General features: G+C 36.1%; 1 protein-coding gene across 8 annotated transcripts in view; it reads right to left on the reverse strand.

Moving 5' to 3' along the window:
* LOC102774825 (ligand-dependent corepressor) overlaps positions 1-19,718 on the reverse strand; it is a 96,592-nt gene that overhangs the window by 15,001 nt on the left and 61,873 nt on the right. For 7 of the 8 annotated variants that reach the window (XM_015559378.1, XM_015559376.1, XM_015559377.1 and 4 more), the window contains one exon: positions 17,809-17,902. In XM_015559378.1, coding sequence (XP_015414864.1) covers positions 17,809-17,902 — 94 coding nt within the window. Of the gene's footprint in view, positions 1-12,882; positions 15,303-17,808; positions 17,903-19,718 lie in introns of those variants that run through there. The other variant, XM_015559382.1, reaches the window with a different exon arrangement.

Here is a 19,718-nt window from a genome sequence, read left to right on the forward strand (position 1 = left end):
GAGGGTGATCAGGCCAGCAGGCAGGTGCGTGGTTAGGAGCCAGTGGTCCTGGATTGCGAGAGGGATGTCTGTCAGTTTAGGCCCAATTGGCCCAGTCAAACATCCCCCGAGGGGTCCGGTATTAGAGAGGGTGCAGGCCGGGCTGAGGGACACCCCTCTCCCCCCGAGTGCACAAATTTTTGTGCACCGGGCCTCTAGTGTGTGTGTGTGTGTGTGTGTATTTATATACATACATATATATATATATTTAAAATATAGGGATAAGCAAAGTACTTTTATATCTACCATTCTCTCTGGGGTGCTCTCAGAATTAACAGTCCTTTATAACCATCCCATGCACCTCTCTTTGGAAACACTCAAGACTACTGTTGGAGATGTACTAAAGTAGAGTGAACCAAGCAGAATCATCTGAATATTCAAGTCTTTACTCAGGAATATTGGAAAACAAAATGTAACTAAATGTACACACACACACACACACACACTGGTATATACATACTCAACTTAGGTATTACACCTCAATCTTTTCCCTAGTTCCATGACCTCTCTTGCTCCCAGTTCAATTACACTGATTCGACTTCCCTTGGAGAATACTATATTCTAAGCTCCCTGCCACTAGTCTTCCCTCATTTTAGACTTTGCTTCATATTATTCAGAACAGCCATCTTCTCAAAGATTAAAATCAGCTTCCTACTGCTCACACTCTATCCTCCTTAGCCCCTCCTCCCCAGGGCTGTTAGATACTTCTCTGCTCTCATGCTTTGTTTCCACCTTTTATGCAATAGCACTTATGCTGAATGGAACGGGTGACTTGGCTGTCTCCTCCTCTGGATAGTGAACCATCTCTAGGTCCAGGACTAGGGAGCGTCGCTGCCTAAAACTTCGGGCTTAGCTCGGCTCAGGCGTAAGTAACTAATGAATAAGTTAACCCAATAAATTACTATGGAGTGAAATAATTTTCCTAAGACACTTTTCAAAGCAATTGAAAAGGGCAGAGGAAATATTTTGACACATAATCATAAGGGAAAAGAAGAAACTTTCAATGAAAATGAATTCAAATCAATGAGGCAGGGCAAGAGGGAATCTTAAAGGTCCGACAGTCCTACTGTAAGCGCACAGGAGGCGTGCTAGTATATTCTCCAAGGTATCAGAAAAACGGGGATGAAAGGTATGATTTACATAATGGCTTTCAACAGCAATTGATTTTGACTGCAACCCAGAACAATAAATACTTTTTATAAAGTGACCCAGTATGTATATCCCAATTTTGTATGTGTATAACACACAACTTTTAATGAAATAGTATTTATCCTTATGTACTCTGATCTTTTCTCTTTTTAAAATGTTGGTTAGGACCCACAAAATTGATCTTACAACCAATAGGCTGCAACTGGTTGATCCATTTTGAAAATCTGGTCTACACAAACTCACCAATTTCTAGCACCTCATAAGAATTTGCTATTCTGGTTACTTTCTTTTTTTAAATATATTTTATTGATTTCTTACAGAGAGGAAGGGAAAGGGATAGTCAGAAACATCAATGAGAGAGAAACATCGATCAGCTGCCTCCTGCACACCCCCCACTGGGGATGTGCCCGCAATCAAGGTACATGCCCTTGACCGGAATAGAACCTGGGACCCTTCAGTCCGCAGGCCGACGCTCTATCCACTGAGCCAAACTGGTTATGGCTATTCCGGTTACTTTCTTAATCCATCTCTGTCTAGCTAAAGTTACAGTGCCAGGTTTTCCTGACAAACTGTCTCAAGTCAATTTAGTAGACACTGGAATGAACACCTTGAACTGTGCTAGCTAGGATCGGAATTATCTGTTTGAAATGTGCAGAGCTCCCATTAGATAAGAGTGCAACTAAAACCACATTAAATAGGCAGACGATCCCCCAAATTATTTCACTGGAAAACTAAACTTTTGATAATTAAACACTGTGCATACACAAATCCCCATACTTCTACACTTAGCTAAGTGATCTTTCTAGTATATACCAAGTTGAAAGAAATTCCAAGTACCAAATAATCCCTTATTTCATATTGCTGATCAAATAAAGCTGAAGAGTGCAATTAACGTTCTAAAACTACCAGTCAACAAACCATAGCATTCTTACATGCCTATAAAAAGCTCCAGACTCAAGATTTAATACTTGGAAATTCTAATTTATTTTTGCTTACTTTCCAAGTAACTCTAACTAAATCATGGCTTAAACTATTAATTATATAGTGATCAACCTTTTAAAAAGGTCTTGTTTTGAGAGCATCTTTTCCAAACTTCTGAAAACAAGCCTATTTCAGCTGTAAATGCAGTCTGATACTCACTACCACTTCTCCCCAAAACAACAAAAAGTCAACAACTTATAAATTGAATCTGATAAAATTCTGTGTTAATCATTTTATCATAATGATAAAGTGGACATTCAATACAAGAAAGGTTATCTACTATGTTACTTAATGAATATTTTCTATTAAAGAAAGGATTTTTTTCTTCTTTCAGCTACAAAAACTAACATTATATGACTTGGGTATATGTTTTTACATTTGAATGCAAATATCTGGTGAGAAAAATTCGATCCTTGGGAAAAAATAATCCCAAACTCAGAAAATGGCAGAAAGCAATACCGTTTTCCATTTTTTCCACTCCATTTCCCTGATGCAATTTCCCTGATTCCTGTACTTTAAGACGAAGGGTGCCTGAAATAATTCGAATATCAGGAGAATCAGAGAAGAAAATTCTGGATTAAAAGAAATAACTCTTTTTTTTTAATCCTCACTGGAGGATATGTTTTATTGATTTTTTTGAGAGAGAGGAAGAGAGAGAGAAACATTGATGTGAGAGAAACATCCATTGGTTGCCTTATGTGCCCAACCAGGGATCGAACCCACAACTTAGGTATGTACCCTGATCAGCAATTGAACTCACAACCTTCTGGTGCACAGGAGGCGGCTCCAACCAACTGGGCCACCTACCCAGAGCAGAAGTAACTCCTTTTTAAAAAATAAGGTCATAACAACTGAAGAGATAAGTACCAATTTGAAGAAAAGAGAACTAAAATTCATTCGTGAGATGCTAGATTATAAACCTATTACACCGATCAAGCCACCAGTTTAGAATAGATAATGACAAGATACGGCTCAGTTGGCTGAATGTCATCCAAGAGATTGCTGGTTCGATTCCCAGTCAGGGCACATGCCTGGGTTGGAGGCCCGATCCCTGGGACAGGGAAGGCAGGAGGCAGCCAATCGAGGACTCTCATTGATGTTTCTCTCTCTCTCTCTCCCTCTCTTTTCCTCTCGCTACAAAATCAATGAAAACATTACAAACAAAAAAGGAGAAATAAGTAGTTATAGCTTTGAAATTTAGTAAGGAATAATAATTAGTTTTCCAGAAAAATGTGGCATTATTTCTATAAAGATGTGGCATTATTTTCCAATTTTATAAATACCAAACCAAAAGGCAGAAGTAGCTAGAGAGTCAAAGAAGAAGACAAAATCAACTAAAAGATAGTCTAGGCCAATTACCAACAATAGCATTACTTTTTAAATATAAAATATCATTAGAAATGATCAGAAATAGCTTTTAATTACATGTATATTATGAGCTTGACAAAAGTTTTCTAAAATATATTGGTATCGTTTCTACTTTTTATTATTACAATTCACCTGTTCTTCCCCTATCCACTTTACGACAGGAATCTATTCTCTACTAATAGAGAACTATGCAAATTATCTGTTACACCATCACGTCATGAGCAGATCAGCAGGCTGCGGCCCTGCTCTCTGCTCAGGCAGCTGCAAGACCCAGGGTAGGATAGGATACGATAGGAGGGGATAAGAAAGGAGAGGGACAGGAAGGCAGGCCAAGAGGAGAAACAGAAATACAGAAAGGGAACAAGAAAAAGATGCAGGAATGGAAAAGGGAAAGAAACGCGGGGCTGCACGCAGGAAGGGGGGTGACTGCAGCAGGAGCAGGTGTGCCCGGTGAGGGGTGGGGCAGGAGCACGGGAGGAGGGCCGTAGCCCCCAGTGTGGGCTGTTGGTGGGTAGGTGCCCACGGGTCTGGGACGGAGTGGTGGGCGGTCTGAGGCCTTCTGAGCGGAGACGCTCCTGCTTCGCGGCAGCAGCAGTGCCCGGGCTGCCTGGGCCTCTGCCACCTTTGCTGGGCTGGGCGTCCTGGGCAGGGAATGCGAGCAGGATGGCGGTGGGGAGGCCAGGGAAGGGGGGTTGGCAAACAGCTGGCCCGGGCTGAACCCCGCCCCCTCACAGAAGCTTTAAGAAGGGAACGAGGGAGGGAAGAACTTTATAAAGGAGTCTGTAGAGCAGAGTTACAGAAGGAAAGAGGATGTATGAGTGAACTGTAGGAGCTATAATGAAAATCAAGTATAGTTGTGTACTGGACACAGATTTTAAACGTAGGAGTCAGAAAAGAAAGAAGATGAGTGATAGTGAATAATCAGGCAGGTAGATAGATATTAAAACAGTGGAAGTAAGTAGAGAAGAATGTATGACAAAGGTAGGATGAGAGAGAAAGAGGGAGGGAAGAAAAGTTTTAAAGGGGAGCTGGTAGAGCTTAAAAAGAAAATAGGAAGAAGGAAGAAATGGGGGAGGGAGCAAAGCAGGTCCGAGGGAGGAAGTGAAAGAAAAAATTAAGGTGGGAAGGAAGGAAAAGGGGAAGGAGGACAGGGGTAAAGATAAAGGAAAGAAGAAATGTGGGGAGGGAGGGAGGGTAGGAGAAAGATGGGAAGAAAGATGATGGAACACAAGTAGGAAATAAGGAGGAAAGAAAAGTTTATAAATGATGATTCAGTAGGAAAAAGTGTTACATAAAGGAGAGAGCAAAACTGTGTGAGAGGGAGAAGCCAATAAGGAAGTCAAATACAATTGTGTGTGAAGGGGTTAAGATTTTTAAAAAAAGTTAATAGGGTCAACCAGGCTGGCAGGGGAAGGCAGTTAGGGGGATCAGGCCAGCAGGGGAAGGTAGTTAGGGGGATTAGGCAGGCAGGCAGGCAGAATGGTTAGGTCAGGCAGGCAAGTGAGCAGTTAGGAGCCAGAGGTCCCAGATTGCGAGAGGGCTCTCGGATTGGAGAGGGTACAAGTTGGGCTGAGAGATGCCCCTTCCCCTATGCATGAATTTTGTGCACCGGGCCTCTAGTCAATTTATATATATAATATGAAACTTCTTTATACACCTAGTTTCTAAAAACCACAACATAAAAATTGGGCAAGATACAGGGTGGGGCAAAAGTAGGTTTAGTGGTCTGAATGGAAAATACTACAAATAAATAATACAAAAATAAACTGTTTCCCGTACTCACAACTGTACACCTACTTTTGTCCCACCCTATATATGCTGTTCTTTGTCCTGGTAAAAGGAAATACTGTACTAGCACCTTCCCAAGAATCGGAACTGCTATGATAGCTTTCATTAATTGATAGTTATTTTCATACTTATGTCTCAAGAAAAGAGCAAACAATTAGCAAACCATTATTCCTTTTAACAAGCAATCTCAACATAAAGTTTTATGCTAAAAAAATTATGAAAAACTAAGTATAGCAAACAGGTCTTGTTTGGCTGAAAATATTTTTAAGTGAATAATTCAATGAAGAAAACTGAGGCAGGGAAGTATCCAATTAATAAAGGTTAAAAGTTCCAAGGCAGTATTGAATACAAATACTGAAGCAAGATTTTGAAGCTGCAACTTCTATATCTAAGAGATTTCATTTCGAAAGAATTTATCAGAGAAAATTACTGACATTGATTACCATGTGCATTTATAGTACATTTCAAAATTTCACCCCCTTTGTGGATTTTTAAACAAACAGCATTAAAATCTTAAGAAGTAGATACCAAGCTTTTAAAAGTTTTTCACAACAAATTTATTAGAAGAATAGTGGTTTTGAAAAGTCTAGCATCCAGTGAGAACTACCATACACAACATTACAGCTGGGAATGTTTCTCCAAAATGTCATGGTCAAATAATACAATGGAACCATTAAATCTTACACATGCACGAAAGAACTAGCGCTTTTGACATACAATGCAAAAAAAAGGGGGATCACATGGATTAAAGTTTTAAGTACTCATCACATACATTAAGACACAGCTTATTTTAGTCCAGTCAAAAATCAGAACTGCATTAAAAAAATTTAATGTAGTGCAATCAAACCAAAAAACTTAATTTGTGATCATAAGTGCTCTACTACATAAACATTGATCATAGCAAGGAACAAAAAGTTCAAATCACACAGTACAAAAAATCTGTAAATAAATATAAACTACAGTACAAGAGAAATATTAAATTATACAATTCCGTCAAACTGTAAACAGTATATTGAAATGAGGTCCATAAGAGTAAAGGGGGTTCCTGTTTTGTTGAGTGACACTTGGAACTTCTAGAAATTTGAAAGATGCCATTTTCCTTATCTTCAAGGCTGTGGGTTTTGTATGTGGAGAATTCCTTTTAGATGTAAAATATCAAATATTAAAGCAGAGGAATAATCTATTTTGTTAACCACAGATAGTGCTGCAGAAAACAAAAGGAATATTAATGAATAAAGACCTCTAGTAGACAAGTCTTAACATTAAAGATGCAAAGGGCTAAAACACTGGAATTAGAACTTCACATCAGAAGAAACTTGTCACTGAGGACTTCAAGGCTGCAAAATATATTGACAAAATCGTCTGCCGATAGGCAGAACCAGACCTCTGCTAATTTTTTGACATTTACATACTCATGTTACAACACCAACTTTGGCAGAATCACTACTAATAAACTCAAAGCACTCCTGGCCCAATGGTTCCATCACAGTGGCCAGTGCACAGAATTCTCTAAAGACATTGCATACACTAGAATGTAGAGGTCAGACACCCAAGGACCAGTGCTTGAATTTAGTAGTAGTATGGTGAAGAACGAAGAGCCACATCAAGAAGGAACTGCATCTGTTATAGATTCAGAAGCAGCAAGGAATGTTGTTTAATTGTGCTGGTTATTTAGTGGCATTTAAAAATATATAGTTTAACTATGTGTATGTTCCATGTGCTGGCTATAGATTTTTGCACATTTTGTTTTGTCTTTTAAATACACAACTGTTAACAGGAACCCCCATATTATCTGCTCAGTAGTAATAACTGAATATATAGAATGCCACTATAAGAGTGTGAGGCACCGTGTGCTGGAGTTATATGCAGCTTTAAAATGTTTGGCTGAGTTATACCTGGATACCTGAACTGAGTTTTTAAGTTGACATTCATCAAGGATGTGCTACCAGCACGTCGAAATAAAAGTAAAACAGAAAAATACAAGTCACTGTTAGGTTTAAGAATAGCATCAAAGTACCTGAATTGAGTGAGAATAGTGTGTAAACTGTCCCTGAGGGTTTTTAAACAGTGTGTACAAGTTGGATTCCTAAGAACATTAGTTTTAATCAACAGTGTGGACTGATAAAATACCAATGTCTGACAGTTTAAAGTGGAGGTTATAAAGAATTATATGCAAATACTCCAAATGTATAGTTTATACATTTCTTCCCGAAGCAGCAGTAAGCTGCTGTCCGTATACATCCCATCAGAACAAGCAACATGTGGGCGTCAGATAAAGGTTTCTACCTCAGTCTGGTTTTCTGACAGCACAGTATATCAATACCCAATGACTATATCTTTCCTAGATCAGAATGTAACTAATTTTGACTAGCAAGATAGGATTAGACTTTTAATCAAACACTTTGCTATTACATACTAAAATTCCTTAAACTTACTAATGCTGGTATACTAACCTAGTTAATCACCCACCCCCCATTTTAGAAATATACCCTTCCACAACTTAAAAACATTAAGATCCATTTTCAGTCCTCTGATGTAAAAAGCATGTCAGTGAATTAATATTAAAAATTTACACAGTAAAAAGGCTTGAATTTCAGCCAAAGATTCTAAATACTGCTCATTCCCTGAAGACTTAAAGGGAGAGAGAATCCCTACCCATTTTCCTAGTGATTTATTTTTCTAAAATGGTCTGACACAATTTTTCATATTGGGGAATTTTCCCCTCACCTCCTCTCAAATTCCAAATTCTTAAGCCTGAAATGCTTAATAAAATGGGGGAAATGAGGCAATCACTTGAATTACTTGACAGGTACAAAATGTTATTGTCTTTTTTTAATAAGACAAGATATATAGAAATGTGATTTGACCCCATATTATGTAGTATGTTTTACATTTTTAAGTAATCACTCTAAAACTTACAGTACCTAAGACTGAAGATAAATTAAGACTTTAGTGTTGTAACTGAAAAAGTGCTAAATTATCCCTTTTCTAATATTTTAAATATTTCAAACAAGTGCTTTCCTAGTGACAGTAAAGTTTACTATATACGCTTCCATCAAGCAGAAAAAAAAATGTCACCTGGATGAAAGAAAGTATTTTTTTAGGAGTGTAGCACCGGTTATTTACTGAGTAATAGATGATGTTTCACTCATTCTGAGGGGGTAAAAATATTCTAGATTGAAATTCTATTTGGCTATTGAATGTTAAAAATCCCTGCTCTACTGAGTCAGTGTCCTGTGTCCAACCCCTATCCCTGCCCCCCTCCCCAATTCCCCTTACACACTATCCACTGAGAAGCTAATCTCTAAAGAGATTATTTTAAAATTTATGTTTTCAGGACATACCTGAGAAAGGGTGCAATTATGCAGAACGAGGAACCCAAGACTGTACTAATACTGGTTATAAGTTCATAAATTCTTTCCCAAGACAAGTCTAAAGTCTAAGAGGTATGGATCTTCAAATATGTCTTAACTGCTTTAGATTTTTTTGGTATGTGTGTAGGGTCATTTCCAGTGTTAAAAAGATCATCTTGGCCTGTTCAATGACAGTTCAAGATAGGATAAAGAGTTCATTTCCATATTCAAACAATAAAGGTTAAATATTATAATTATAATATTTGCTTTATCCAATAAATCTATGATTAACTAAAAGTGCTTCCTTTACGGCTTTTGATACAGATCTAAATGAACTGGAAACTTTAAAATTATACCCCTCCCCCAACAGTTGCAGAATTAACGTTATGGTTTGTTTGTCAAATCAACATTAGCCTTGATTCTCATTTTCAAACAATCTAAAAGATTTTTCTGACTGTCAAATGAAGATGGCCCAACTTCACCACATTATCTATCCTGTGACTCATTTTTAGTATTGTAGGACAGAATCTTTAGCCTTTTCTCAAGTCTACATACTTTCCCATCCTACTTTCTTTTTAATCTTTCCCCCAATCTCCTTCATAACACTGAGGGCACACAGCTACAGAGCTGATATCTGCTATTTAAAAGGCAACTGAGACTTTATCTGGGAGTAAGAGACAGAGAATTTCCTATTTTCTCTTCAGTCACCACATTAACAAATCCTACTCAAGTCTCAGGGGCAGAATAATCCAAACAACAAACAAACAACAACAAAAAAAATCTAAGATGACTTTAGAGGTCTGCATTCCTTGTACCACAATTATAAATTTTTCCATTTCAGTAGAGTTTCAAAGCAATTACATTAAAAATAAAAATCCTTATACAGCTTAATAGTCTCCTAAATGGGCTATTTGGCTGAAGCCATTAAGTTTTTAATAACACTGGCCTGACTGTAGTATTAATGAAGACCTAATTATAATGTAATAGTAACAAGGAAAATTATCTTTGATAGCTTCATGAAGGTCAAAATTTAACCTATAACTTTCAATGTCTCCTATAAAAGATTAAGCGGAACAATTCAGTCTATTGCCATATTCTATTACCAATGACAGCAACCTGAATATATAGAAAAGGGTGGTTCATATGAAAACCATCTCTGGAGTTTAAAAAAATAATAATTACAAAAGCAAAAATATGTGGTTTCAAATTTAAATCTATGGGGATAATACCTGTTAAAGAAAATGATATTGAACTGTCATATATCTACTATAATGAAAAATAATTTCAGGTTCTGACACTGGATGACTCATTAATTTGTTTTATAAAAATAACTGAATCCAAGCTTCACTATTACGGGTCAATGAAATGTAAGAGAATCACAAAGTCTTAGAACCAGGCCTTGCACCATGTGCTTACTTGGGATAGGGGGAGAACACAGCTCACTAGCAGCTCCAGGGTTGCTATGTACTGCCTAATGAGAGAAGGTAGTTATGTATGATACGGGCCTTTGCAGGCAGTCATTTTTATCTAATTTAGAGTTCTCTCCAGAAAACTGGGAACTAAATTTCTCATTGTGCCTTATTTGTTTTACTATCTGATCCCATATAGCTCATCTCATAGCTCAGGTAAAATGTTGAAGAATGGAAATGCCAATTGGTTGAGGTAATGGTTTATATAAGATAACCAGAGTTCTAAAAGCACTTCAATATTGTAAAGTAAAAGTGTACCAAATAAAGCTAACACACACTTCACACTTGTTAAGCTTGCTCACCAGAACTGAACAGTAATTAACTTCACATAAGGACCCCTATTATTACACAAAGCCTTACTCATATTCATGATCTGCTGTAGTAAAGGTTTATCAAGCAACATCTAAACTTCAGAATAACAACAAACTTAATATTAAAAAGTATTATACACAAATATAAATTATTCTTCCTGAAAGAGACCTTGTCCTTCATGGTTCTTGGGGGACAGAAATAAATGTATAGCTCATCACAAACAGTTCAGAGTCACTTATAAGCTACTGAACAAAGTATTACACTACTTTACTGTCAAGTTTGATGACTGTCTCAGAAATGAGAAAACTAATGATAAAAATACCAACTAGATATCCTTCCACAGAATTAGTGTTTTTTATTTATAGCATGATAGCTTATCTACTCTATGTGAATGCTCTCTCATAAAAACTGCAAGAACTGATCTTAAATACGTTATCTCCTAACATTAGTCTGAAGACTATCATATAGTAATGTCATCATCTGCTACTGGAAAATGCAAGGAGAAAAGACTTTTGTGACACAGACAGTGTGAACTATACTTTCCCAAACCATAAAAATGGTCAACTGTTGTTTGAACCATGCAAAACTCTGATGAGCAGAAATTAAGCATGCGAATAGACCAATTTCTTTTACACCTTTATGAGGACGTCCCCAAACTAGAATATCTACACTGAAAGTGCCAAATCAAGAGAGAAATCAAATATTAAGGGGTCACTGCGGCACCAAGACTGACAGCCAGCCATCATGTGATGAGCCACCTTCAAGAAATACATGGTACAATGGAACTCTGAACACAAAAGTTAACATTAAAAGTGCACCTGAATATTACAAACTAACTTTACAAAACCTACAATAAGGTAAAATATATATTTTTTGAAATATTCAGCAGCTTTCTGTATTTTTTTTAAGTTTTTTTTTTTTGAGAGGCTCATGAAATTTAAAAGGGACCACTATCTAATTTCAACCATGCTTCACAAAACAATAATGGCTATTTTATATTGCAGTTACCAATGTAATGCAATTAGTGCTTTAAAATAATCTACGAAAAAGAAAGAGAGACCGAACGACCTTTGGAGGAAATATACTTATTCAAAAGCTTCTTGGAAAAGAAAATTTACCTGAATATCAAGTCATGACTGATCTCAAGTGTAATGTTTAAAAGCTTCACAGACATGAATATTACAATCTTCAGGTCTCAGGACTTTTAATCTGAGAAAGTTTAGAGTTTGGTTTGTTTTTAAAATTCACTTTCTAACCAAAACAAATAGAAAAACTCAAATTTTCACTATTTACAACTCTCAGCCTACAATCTGAAATGACATAATACAAGTTCTCTTATTTAAACTGCAGCATTAAAGGGTAGGCACACCATTCTTCTGCTGCTCGATTGTCATCCACTGAAACACACATAGAAAATATTTATGTTAGTAAAATGATCACTCCATGTACACTACTGTGACAAATTTTACATAACTCAACTCATACATCACTTTATAGACTACCACATAGGATAAAACCTCTCTGAACAGTAAAACTCTACAAAAGTTGAACTTTTACGGCCAAATTTTTAAATGGGCCACTTTCTGAGAGAGGATAAAAGCAAGCACAAATTAACTGCTCAAAGTACCTTTTTGCAGCAATCATGGGCTACTGAATACCCCAAACATCATGCAAAAAGGTACTACGGCTATAATTAATTGTGTGCAACAAATTACTGTGTGTGGAACAAAGGAGGCTTTCCTTCATAAGCTTAGCCCTTTGCTTCCTTCAACTGCAGATGAAAACCATGTTTCAGAGTATTTTTATTGCAACTTCCAGCTAGGCTAGAAAATACTGCAGTCATATACACTGCTCTTTCTGTTGAGAAGACTAGAAAGCTAAGAGGAAACAGGCTTAGTCATCCACCGAATAAATAACCAAACCGAAAGAGGAACCCAAGCCCAGGCTATGTAGTATGAGCAGTGCATGTATTTTAAAAACAGCAATGGTGTGCCTAACCTTTGAACACATAGGTTGCTGAGGGAAAACTATCCTTAACTTAATAAACTGCTCTGATGTTTCTAGGCAAGAATTTATGCCTTGGGAATATCTGGACCTACTTCTCCTCAAACTGTTAGTATCCACCTGAAATCATCAGCCTCAATTTTAATGCTCTAAGTTTGATTTCATTTTATACAAAAACTTCAATGACTTTTTAAATTTTTGGTTAAGCGTTTAGAAGAGCTGGACCACCTTTCTCAGCAGATTAGAATAAAGGGTGAATGTGGTATGATTTTGTTTTGCACAAACAGTAATTTCAATTTGGTCATAATGCAAAATTAAATTTCATGGGCATTATCAGGTATTCTTGCAAAAAAAAAAAAGTGGAAAATAAACACCCCCAACTTAATTAGTATAATTTAAAAAGCCCGTCTCAGAAAAAAAGGACCTGTAACACTTTCAATAATAAAGATAAATTATTTTTTAAAAGTCCATCTAAAAAAAAGCAAAAAGCTTAGATGTTCTTCAAGGAGTGCTTGTTCAAACATGATCTGAAAGGTCCTTAACTGTGTGCTAAACAACCATAAAAATAAGCAAATACCAGAAAAAGTTAAAAAGGAGATATTATGGATGCCAAATAAAGAAAAAAAGATTTAAAGCAATGAATTAACTAAAATCACCCCCCTTCCCCCCGCTTGTACTAGTATTTGCATTAGTTAAAAAAGAAACTCTTAATGAGCTTGATTTCTGATTGAATTATTATTAGAATTGAAATGCAACCTAAATCATAATAGGTTGCCTTGGGGCTGTGTTTTTTCTCTCACCACAAATATGGATCCTTCATTCATGTGGATATTTGGGCGGACTACTGAGGCTGTAGAATCTAGATACCATTTTACAATATTTTAATTACTTATACACATTTCTTTTCCTATTTCTCCCATTCCCCAATAAACAGATCTTGATTATTTTAAACTAGTTGCTGCAAGGACATTCAGTTTTTTGTTAGCATGTGATCAAATTTATAAAAGGAATTAAGAATACAAAGAAACTGAGTTTGCTAAAATGAGGCATCCTCTATTGTTAAGTAATGTACCCTGACTGCTCCTGAGTAAGAACGGAGCTCGTCCTCCTTGAGATAAGGCTATATCCTCACTTGTTGGTGAGACCAAATTCTACCCTTAGAAAATCCCAAATGAAATCACAGCAAAGGTAGTGTTACAAAGTAATTAACCGAAGCATTTCTGAAGGTAGTGTGTGCACCTTTTCCACCTTCTTCCCCTCTGGGTGAGCACTAAACAGACTGCTAATTTGTTATGTAAATTTAACAGTTAGACTAAAATCATAACATGTAAAATTGACCCAAATAATTATTTATCATGGAATAAACAAATTTCTTAAATTCAAAGGTTCATGTTCTTAAGAGATTTTTTAGTTTAATCCTTCAATTAGTTGAATCGTAGAAGAAAAAATGTGAATAATTTTATAAGATGGCTTCCAATTTTCAGTGATAAAGCTCCCCGTATACAGAGGTGGTTTCTAAAAGGGGGGGCTTTTTATCGTTTTTAAATAAAGGCAAATATAACTTAAAAGAAAGAATAAAAAGCATGCAGGCTCTACAGGCAAGGAGTCCGCTTCCATGTATCTGTTCTCTGTGAGGTAACTCAATTCTCTTGTAGAGAAACATGCAAAAGGCCAAACGATATCCCGAGCCATACCGCACATGAAAAACTTTAAATACGCAACATTCAGAAAGCACCTTCCACCTCTGTACACACAAGTTAATGCAAAACCTGCAGAGAAACAAGCGTCACAGGAAATGAAGTTAGGTGCAAGCAATGACAGCAGTAGTGCTCACCCAGTTTGTACAGTAATTGGCACTCTACAGTATTCCTACTCATTTTTTGATTCATTTGCACTTTGTGCTGCCTCTCCCTGGGGATCTAATTCAATCTTTACGGAAACATCTGGCCCCTCCGACCTCATTAATTTCATCTTTTTCTTTGGAGGGTTTTTCAAAGTGCCCAGCCTCTCCTTTACTTTGTACTCCAGTGTACTGTGGGGAATCCCATAAATACTCTGAGCTTTGGAAACACTCATTTTTCCACTCATAACCACTGAGATTGCTTCCTCCAGTATCTCACTGTTGTACTGTCTGTAACGCCCTCTTTTCTTCCGAGGCTGCTTGGAGCCAGGGTCTCCTTCTTGATCCGATGTGGGATATGGCTGTCCAGAGGTAGACTGCTCAGCATCTGAGCCCCAAGAATCGGGTCCAGCATCTAACATGCTTTTTCTATTTTGTTTTGGAAGAATAGCCCTCAATTTTTTACTAAGCGCGCTCTCCGTTTGTGAACCCATTACCAAAGAGCTATAGCTGTACTGATCACCAGTGCGAGATTCCCAAGAAAGATCCATTCCTCGAACTTGTGGTATCTTTAAATCTACAGGAGATGAATGGCTCACATCCTTTTTTCCATCTTGTTTTGCTTGAAGTGCCATTTTTGGAAAGGCAGAGTTTTCTGCAAGAAAAGGAAGGTCACTGATGTTGCTGAGTGCACCATTTCCCCTGAACTTCATACGGCTGAGGTTGAACTCATAATGTGGTTTTGCCCAAGAGGCTTCCCTGGATAATATTAAGTGCTGTCCATGATTCTGTAATCCAGATGGCCCAAGGCTGGCAGCTGTGGACAATTGGTTTCTGCTCAGTAGTTCTTCACTAATCTGCAGGGATCGAGCCAATGGAACTTTGAGTGATGTGGAGTGTCCAAAACCTTCCCTGGTTCCATCCTGTAAGCTTCTTGGAGGTACCCCATCACCACTCCGAAGTCCGTCTGGGCGGTACTGGCTGGGTCTCCCAGGTCGCCTAATTGGATGGAAGGAAACTGATGTGAGCAGGACTTGCACAGGTAGGGAGGGATGGGTGAGGGGACCACTCCTTTATTAGAAGGCCTTGCTTGGGTAACATCACTTTGTGTTATTTATTTATTTTTCTCTAAAATTAAAAAAAAAATGGTCTCAGCAGTTAGTTTTAAAACGTGTTCACAAAAAAAGAAAAAGGAAAAAAGAAAAAAAAAAACAGGAGCTTTTTGGGCAAAGAAAAATTAAACCTGTCAGCTGGTCTCTGGTTGGGTTCACAAATTTTCGGAGAAAAAGTTTCGCGCAACTGTCTGAAAATAGCACCTTAATTATTAATTACAAAGTAATCATCAAGTCTCCATAGATCTACACAGAATTGTGTTATCAATGTGACGTTACCACTAAACAAGTACAGTAATAAAAGAGTAAGCCAAATTATTTATTTTAATGTAACATTTCCAACATTCATAACAACCAGTCATAAAACTGGAACCATTTACATTGGTGGAGCCCATAGATAATTGTTCATTTATCCCACAAACAAGTTGATGTTCACTATAAAAATCAAACAACTCCAAATGACATTTCTTATTTGTTTGGGAAAAAAAATATGGCTACCAGCCCCAAGAAGGAAAAGTACCCCAAACCAAAATACCCATCACATTATAACTTACCACACTTCTTCGTTTTAAAACACTATTAGTTGCAGATACATGAGTACCAGTGATTCTCTATTTGAAATAACCCAAGCTTTAAGGAAACTATACTTTATTTCCCCCAAAACTTTGTTCCTTAAGTTCTAGTCAAATAATTTTCACAGGTATATAAGCAATTTTGTAGTCTTCTTTATAAAAAACCTCTCTTCTTAAAATCCCAAACATAAATTTTGAAATTTTAAGTAAATAGCTTTTGAACAATGTTTAAAAAGTCAATTACTTACACAAAGTTAATTCTTAAGGTTTTCTATTTCACAATAGAGAAAGATTACCACTGATAAAACTGGCAACTGGTAAAGCATGCCCAAGGGAATTATATTACACAGGCACCAAGGTAGAACTTTGCAGAAATAATGATAAACTAGCTTTGTTCTCCAAAAGTCTATAGGGACTCTGTGCTATTATCAGTAAATAACAATCAGGGTAACAATAAATATTCAACTAAAAGATGGGCAGTACTGTCAGTGCTTTTGTCTTCCAGAAAACAATACCACAAAGAAAACTCTTTCCATTTACAAGGATAAACACAGCAAGTTCAACCATATAATAATACATGAACCTGATGGCCAAGTTTAAAGTGAATCATAAGCAAGGAATTCATTTATACAAATCGCACTTAGGCTTCTACTTGTGTTCTGAATTACACAACTCATATTTTTTGATATATAAATGGAATCCAATGATTTGGGACCATGATAGCATCTACCTAGTACATATAAACTACCATGAAAAGAAGAGCTTAAAGGAAAAGATTAGTAAACTATGCAAAATAGATTAAATGAATGTTATTTTTAGACTGAATATAAAGAGGAGAGAAAAAGGAAAATTATGGAATTTTAGAGAAAATTAAGGGCACATTTTAGCAGTCAGTAAAAAAATCCTTCAATTTGAAGGTAATTAAGTATAAATTGAAACCATTAGTACATTTAGTGTCTACTTATTCCTATACCATCTAAACAATGCCCCATGTTTGATGATTGAAAAGTTAAATAAATCTAAATATTAACTAATTTAACTTACTCAAGTTATTTTTCATATCTAGATGAAGTTGATTTTTGGTCACAACAAAGTTTTATGGAAATTTCTTCCCAATATGGCATCTATATATCTTTATTAATACCTCATTTTTCTCTAAATGGTTATATATACACATGGAAGGAGACTTAGACAATCTTACTGTAAAATTAGGTGGTCAGAAAATTCGCTTGAACCTGCTCAAGAGTTATCAAAACTATGCATGTAATAATGTCTTGACAGCATAAGATAGTTATTTGTCAATATTTACAACCAGTCTTTATCTACTTTAAAACAAAAAATACAATCAGGTTTTCTGAACTGCCACACAGTTAAAATTGCAGCTCAAATCAACAAAACAAACAGCCAACACACCCACACACTACATTAGAGATACCAAGTTAATTACTAGAGCCCAATTTTTATTCAACAACTTCAGCACACATAATACAGTACTGCCTTTACATCTGAACTCTGAAATTATTTAGGTTGGGGTTCACACTCCCAAATACTCAACAACAAAAAGTCCAAAGACATTCTTGCCATGCTTCTGATTATTCACTATTTGTCCTAAACTGGCACAATTGATTTATACCAGCCAATTCTAGATCAGAGACTGTGCTTTTACTTGCTTGGTATACTCAAAGTAATTTTACTAAAGGTATTCCTAGAAGAGTATTACTTTGAAGAATTAATTTTTAAAACATACAAAAGAAACTGGCATCAATCTTTGATAAACTGTCCCCTATAAAACTGTGGAAGGCTACAAATATTTTCCCTTACCCGTTCCCTGGAGTACTGGAGCAGCCTGGAGAATGGCTCAGGGATGTGCTGCCAGCACATGGACTTTTCTTAGTGGATAGATCAAGTACACCGTCTGTAGAGACACAAAGAAACACCTGAGGATATTAAAAACTAGGAGCAAATGTGATCTGAACAGGCCAAAGATGACAAAGCAGTGGGCTTAGTCAACTAGCAGATACACTAATCATATATTTGACCTATAAAGTCAATTCGTTAATAGAGTCAGGATATTTTTCCTCCTGAAGCAACATAAATTTAGCAAAGATTGTTATATCTAATATCTAGAAGTGTAAAATATTTTATTATAGGGCAAAATAAAAGGTAAAGCATATCACTATAGATGTTAAGATACAGTGAGATATTAGAAATAGCAGTTTATACAGTTTGAGGTTCAGCCATACAACTACTAGACTTCATTTTCTAAATAATCTTACCAAAGCACTAAAAGTACATAGAAGTTTAAGTAATGCAAAAGTCATTTTAAAATATAAGTTTACATGGTTAAATTACACATATACACTCTGTAAAATGAATCAGTTGTTAGCTGTTTATAAAATGTGCATATATTGTAATTACGCTTTGGACACCTCTGTAAAAAACTGTACATTTGTCAATCTTTTGAAAAATATCTGCAGAGGTTCAAAATTCACAAGCTGATATTTACAAAGGCAAAGAGTTGTTTTTTGTTGTTAATAAGCTATTATAAATTGATGGGCAAAGTTTAAGGGAAGAAAGAAGAAAAAAAATAGTCTTAATAATGACTGAACCCTAGAGGTTTAATGTCTTAGAAGTTAGACCAAATCCCAAATTCATGTTACTAGAATAGAAAATCGGACAACTTTCTTTTCCCACAAAGATTCTTATTCCCCTTATAGACGTGTCTAGAAAAGAAAACTCAAGAGTCTGGACAACTTTTAAAGTTGCCATTCTGTCCAAAATTAACGGATAAGATAATACTCAATGGACCCCTGATTTTCAGTTGGCCAGCAGAGAGGCTTAGCTATCTAGTTATGTTAAAAACTGCCCCAATATTAAACCCACTTAGAACTTGTGCCTGAAGACACTCTATCTCCCCATTTCAGGCTCTTAGAAATAAATATGCAATTGAGATTATAAACCCAAAAAGCCCACACTCACACAAAATAAGTATTGTCCTGTCACAGTCACTAATATTTCTAAATATATAATTGTAATTTTATAAAACCAAGTATCCTATTACACATCTAACCCAATTAGATATCTAACAAGCAAATATACTAATTAAAATATTTCCAACCAAAGACAGTATTATTTAAAGACCTCTAAGTCTGTGTAATCAAATAGGCAACAAATTCATTTAGGAAATGTAATTTTAAAATGAAGCAATGAGCTTGTATACTAAAATCCTATCACCTAGTTCAAATTTTTCTTTTTAAGTACATGCTGTCAAAACAATACACCTTTTAAGCATACCACTAGCTATACAAAGTTAAGTTAGACTAGTGGTATCTTTTTATGTTAATCTCCATTATTAATACTTTAAATACAATCTCTATGCTGTCATTCTCCCATTGTAAATCTGAAGCTTTTAGTGCAATATTTTGAGCAATAAAATTTTAATGAAAGCTACCAATTTGGTAAAGAAAAAAAATCCTCAATAAAACAGAAAAAAACAACTTCGCAAATATGTAATCAAAGATACACTGATCAATGTGAACACAGAACAACTACGAGGTCTTGTGCTAGGAAATCTCTTAGAAAAACTTAGACATTCTGATTGCTACTCACTATACAGAAACAGGAAAAAAGCAAAGGAAAATTATTTCGTCCATTAAGTGCAAATCCTTCATAAATAATTTACAATAAGCAAAAGAAAGTCCTTTAAACAGGTTTTCATAAGAATTAAACTT

Source organism: Myotis davidii, unplaced genomic scaffold (genome assembly GCF_000327345.1).
Source record: "Myotis davidii unplaced genomic scaffold, ASM32734v1 scaffold332, whole genome shotgun sequence".
Classification (NCBI taxonomy): Eukaryota; Metazoa; Chordata; class Mammalia; order Chiroptera; family Vespertilionidae; genus Myotis; species Myotis davidii.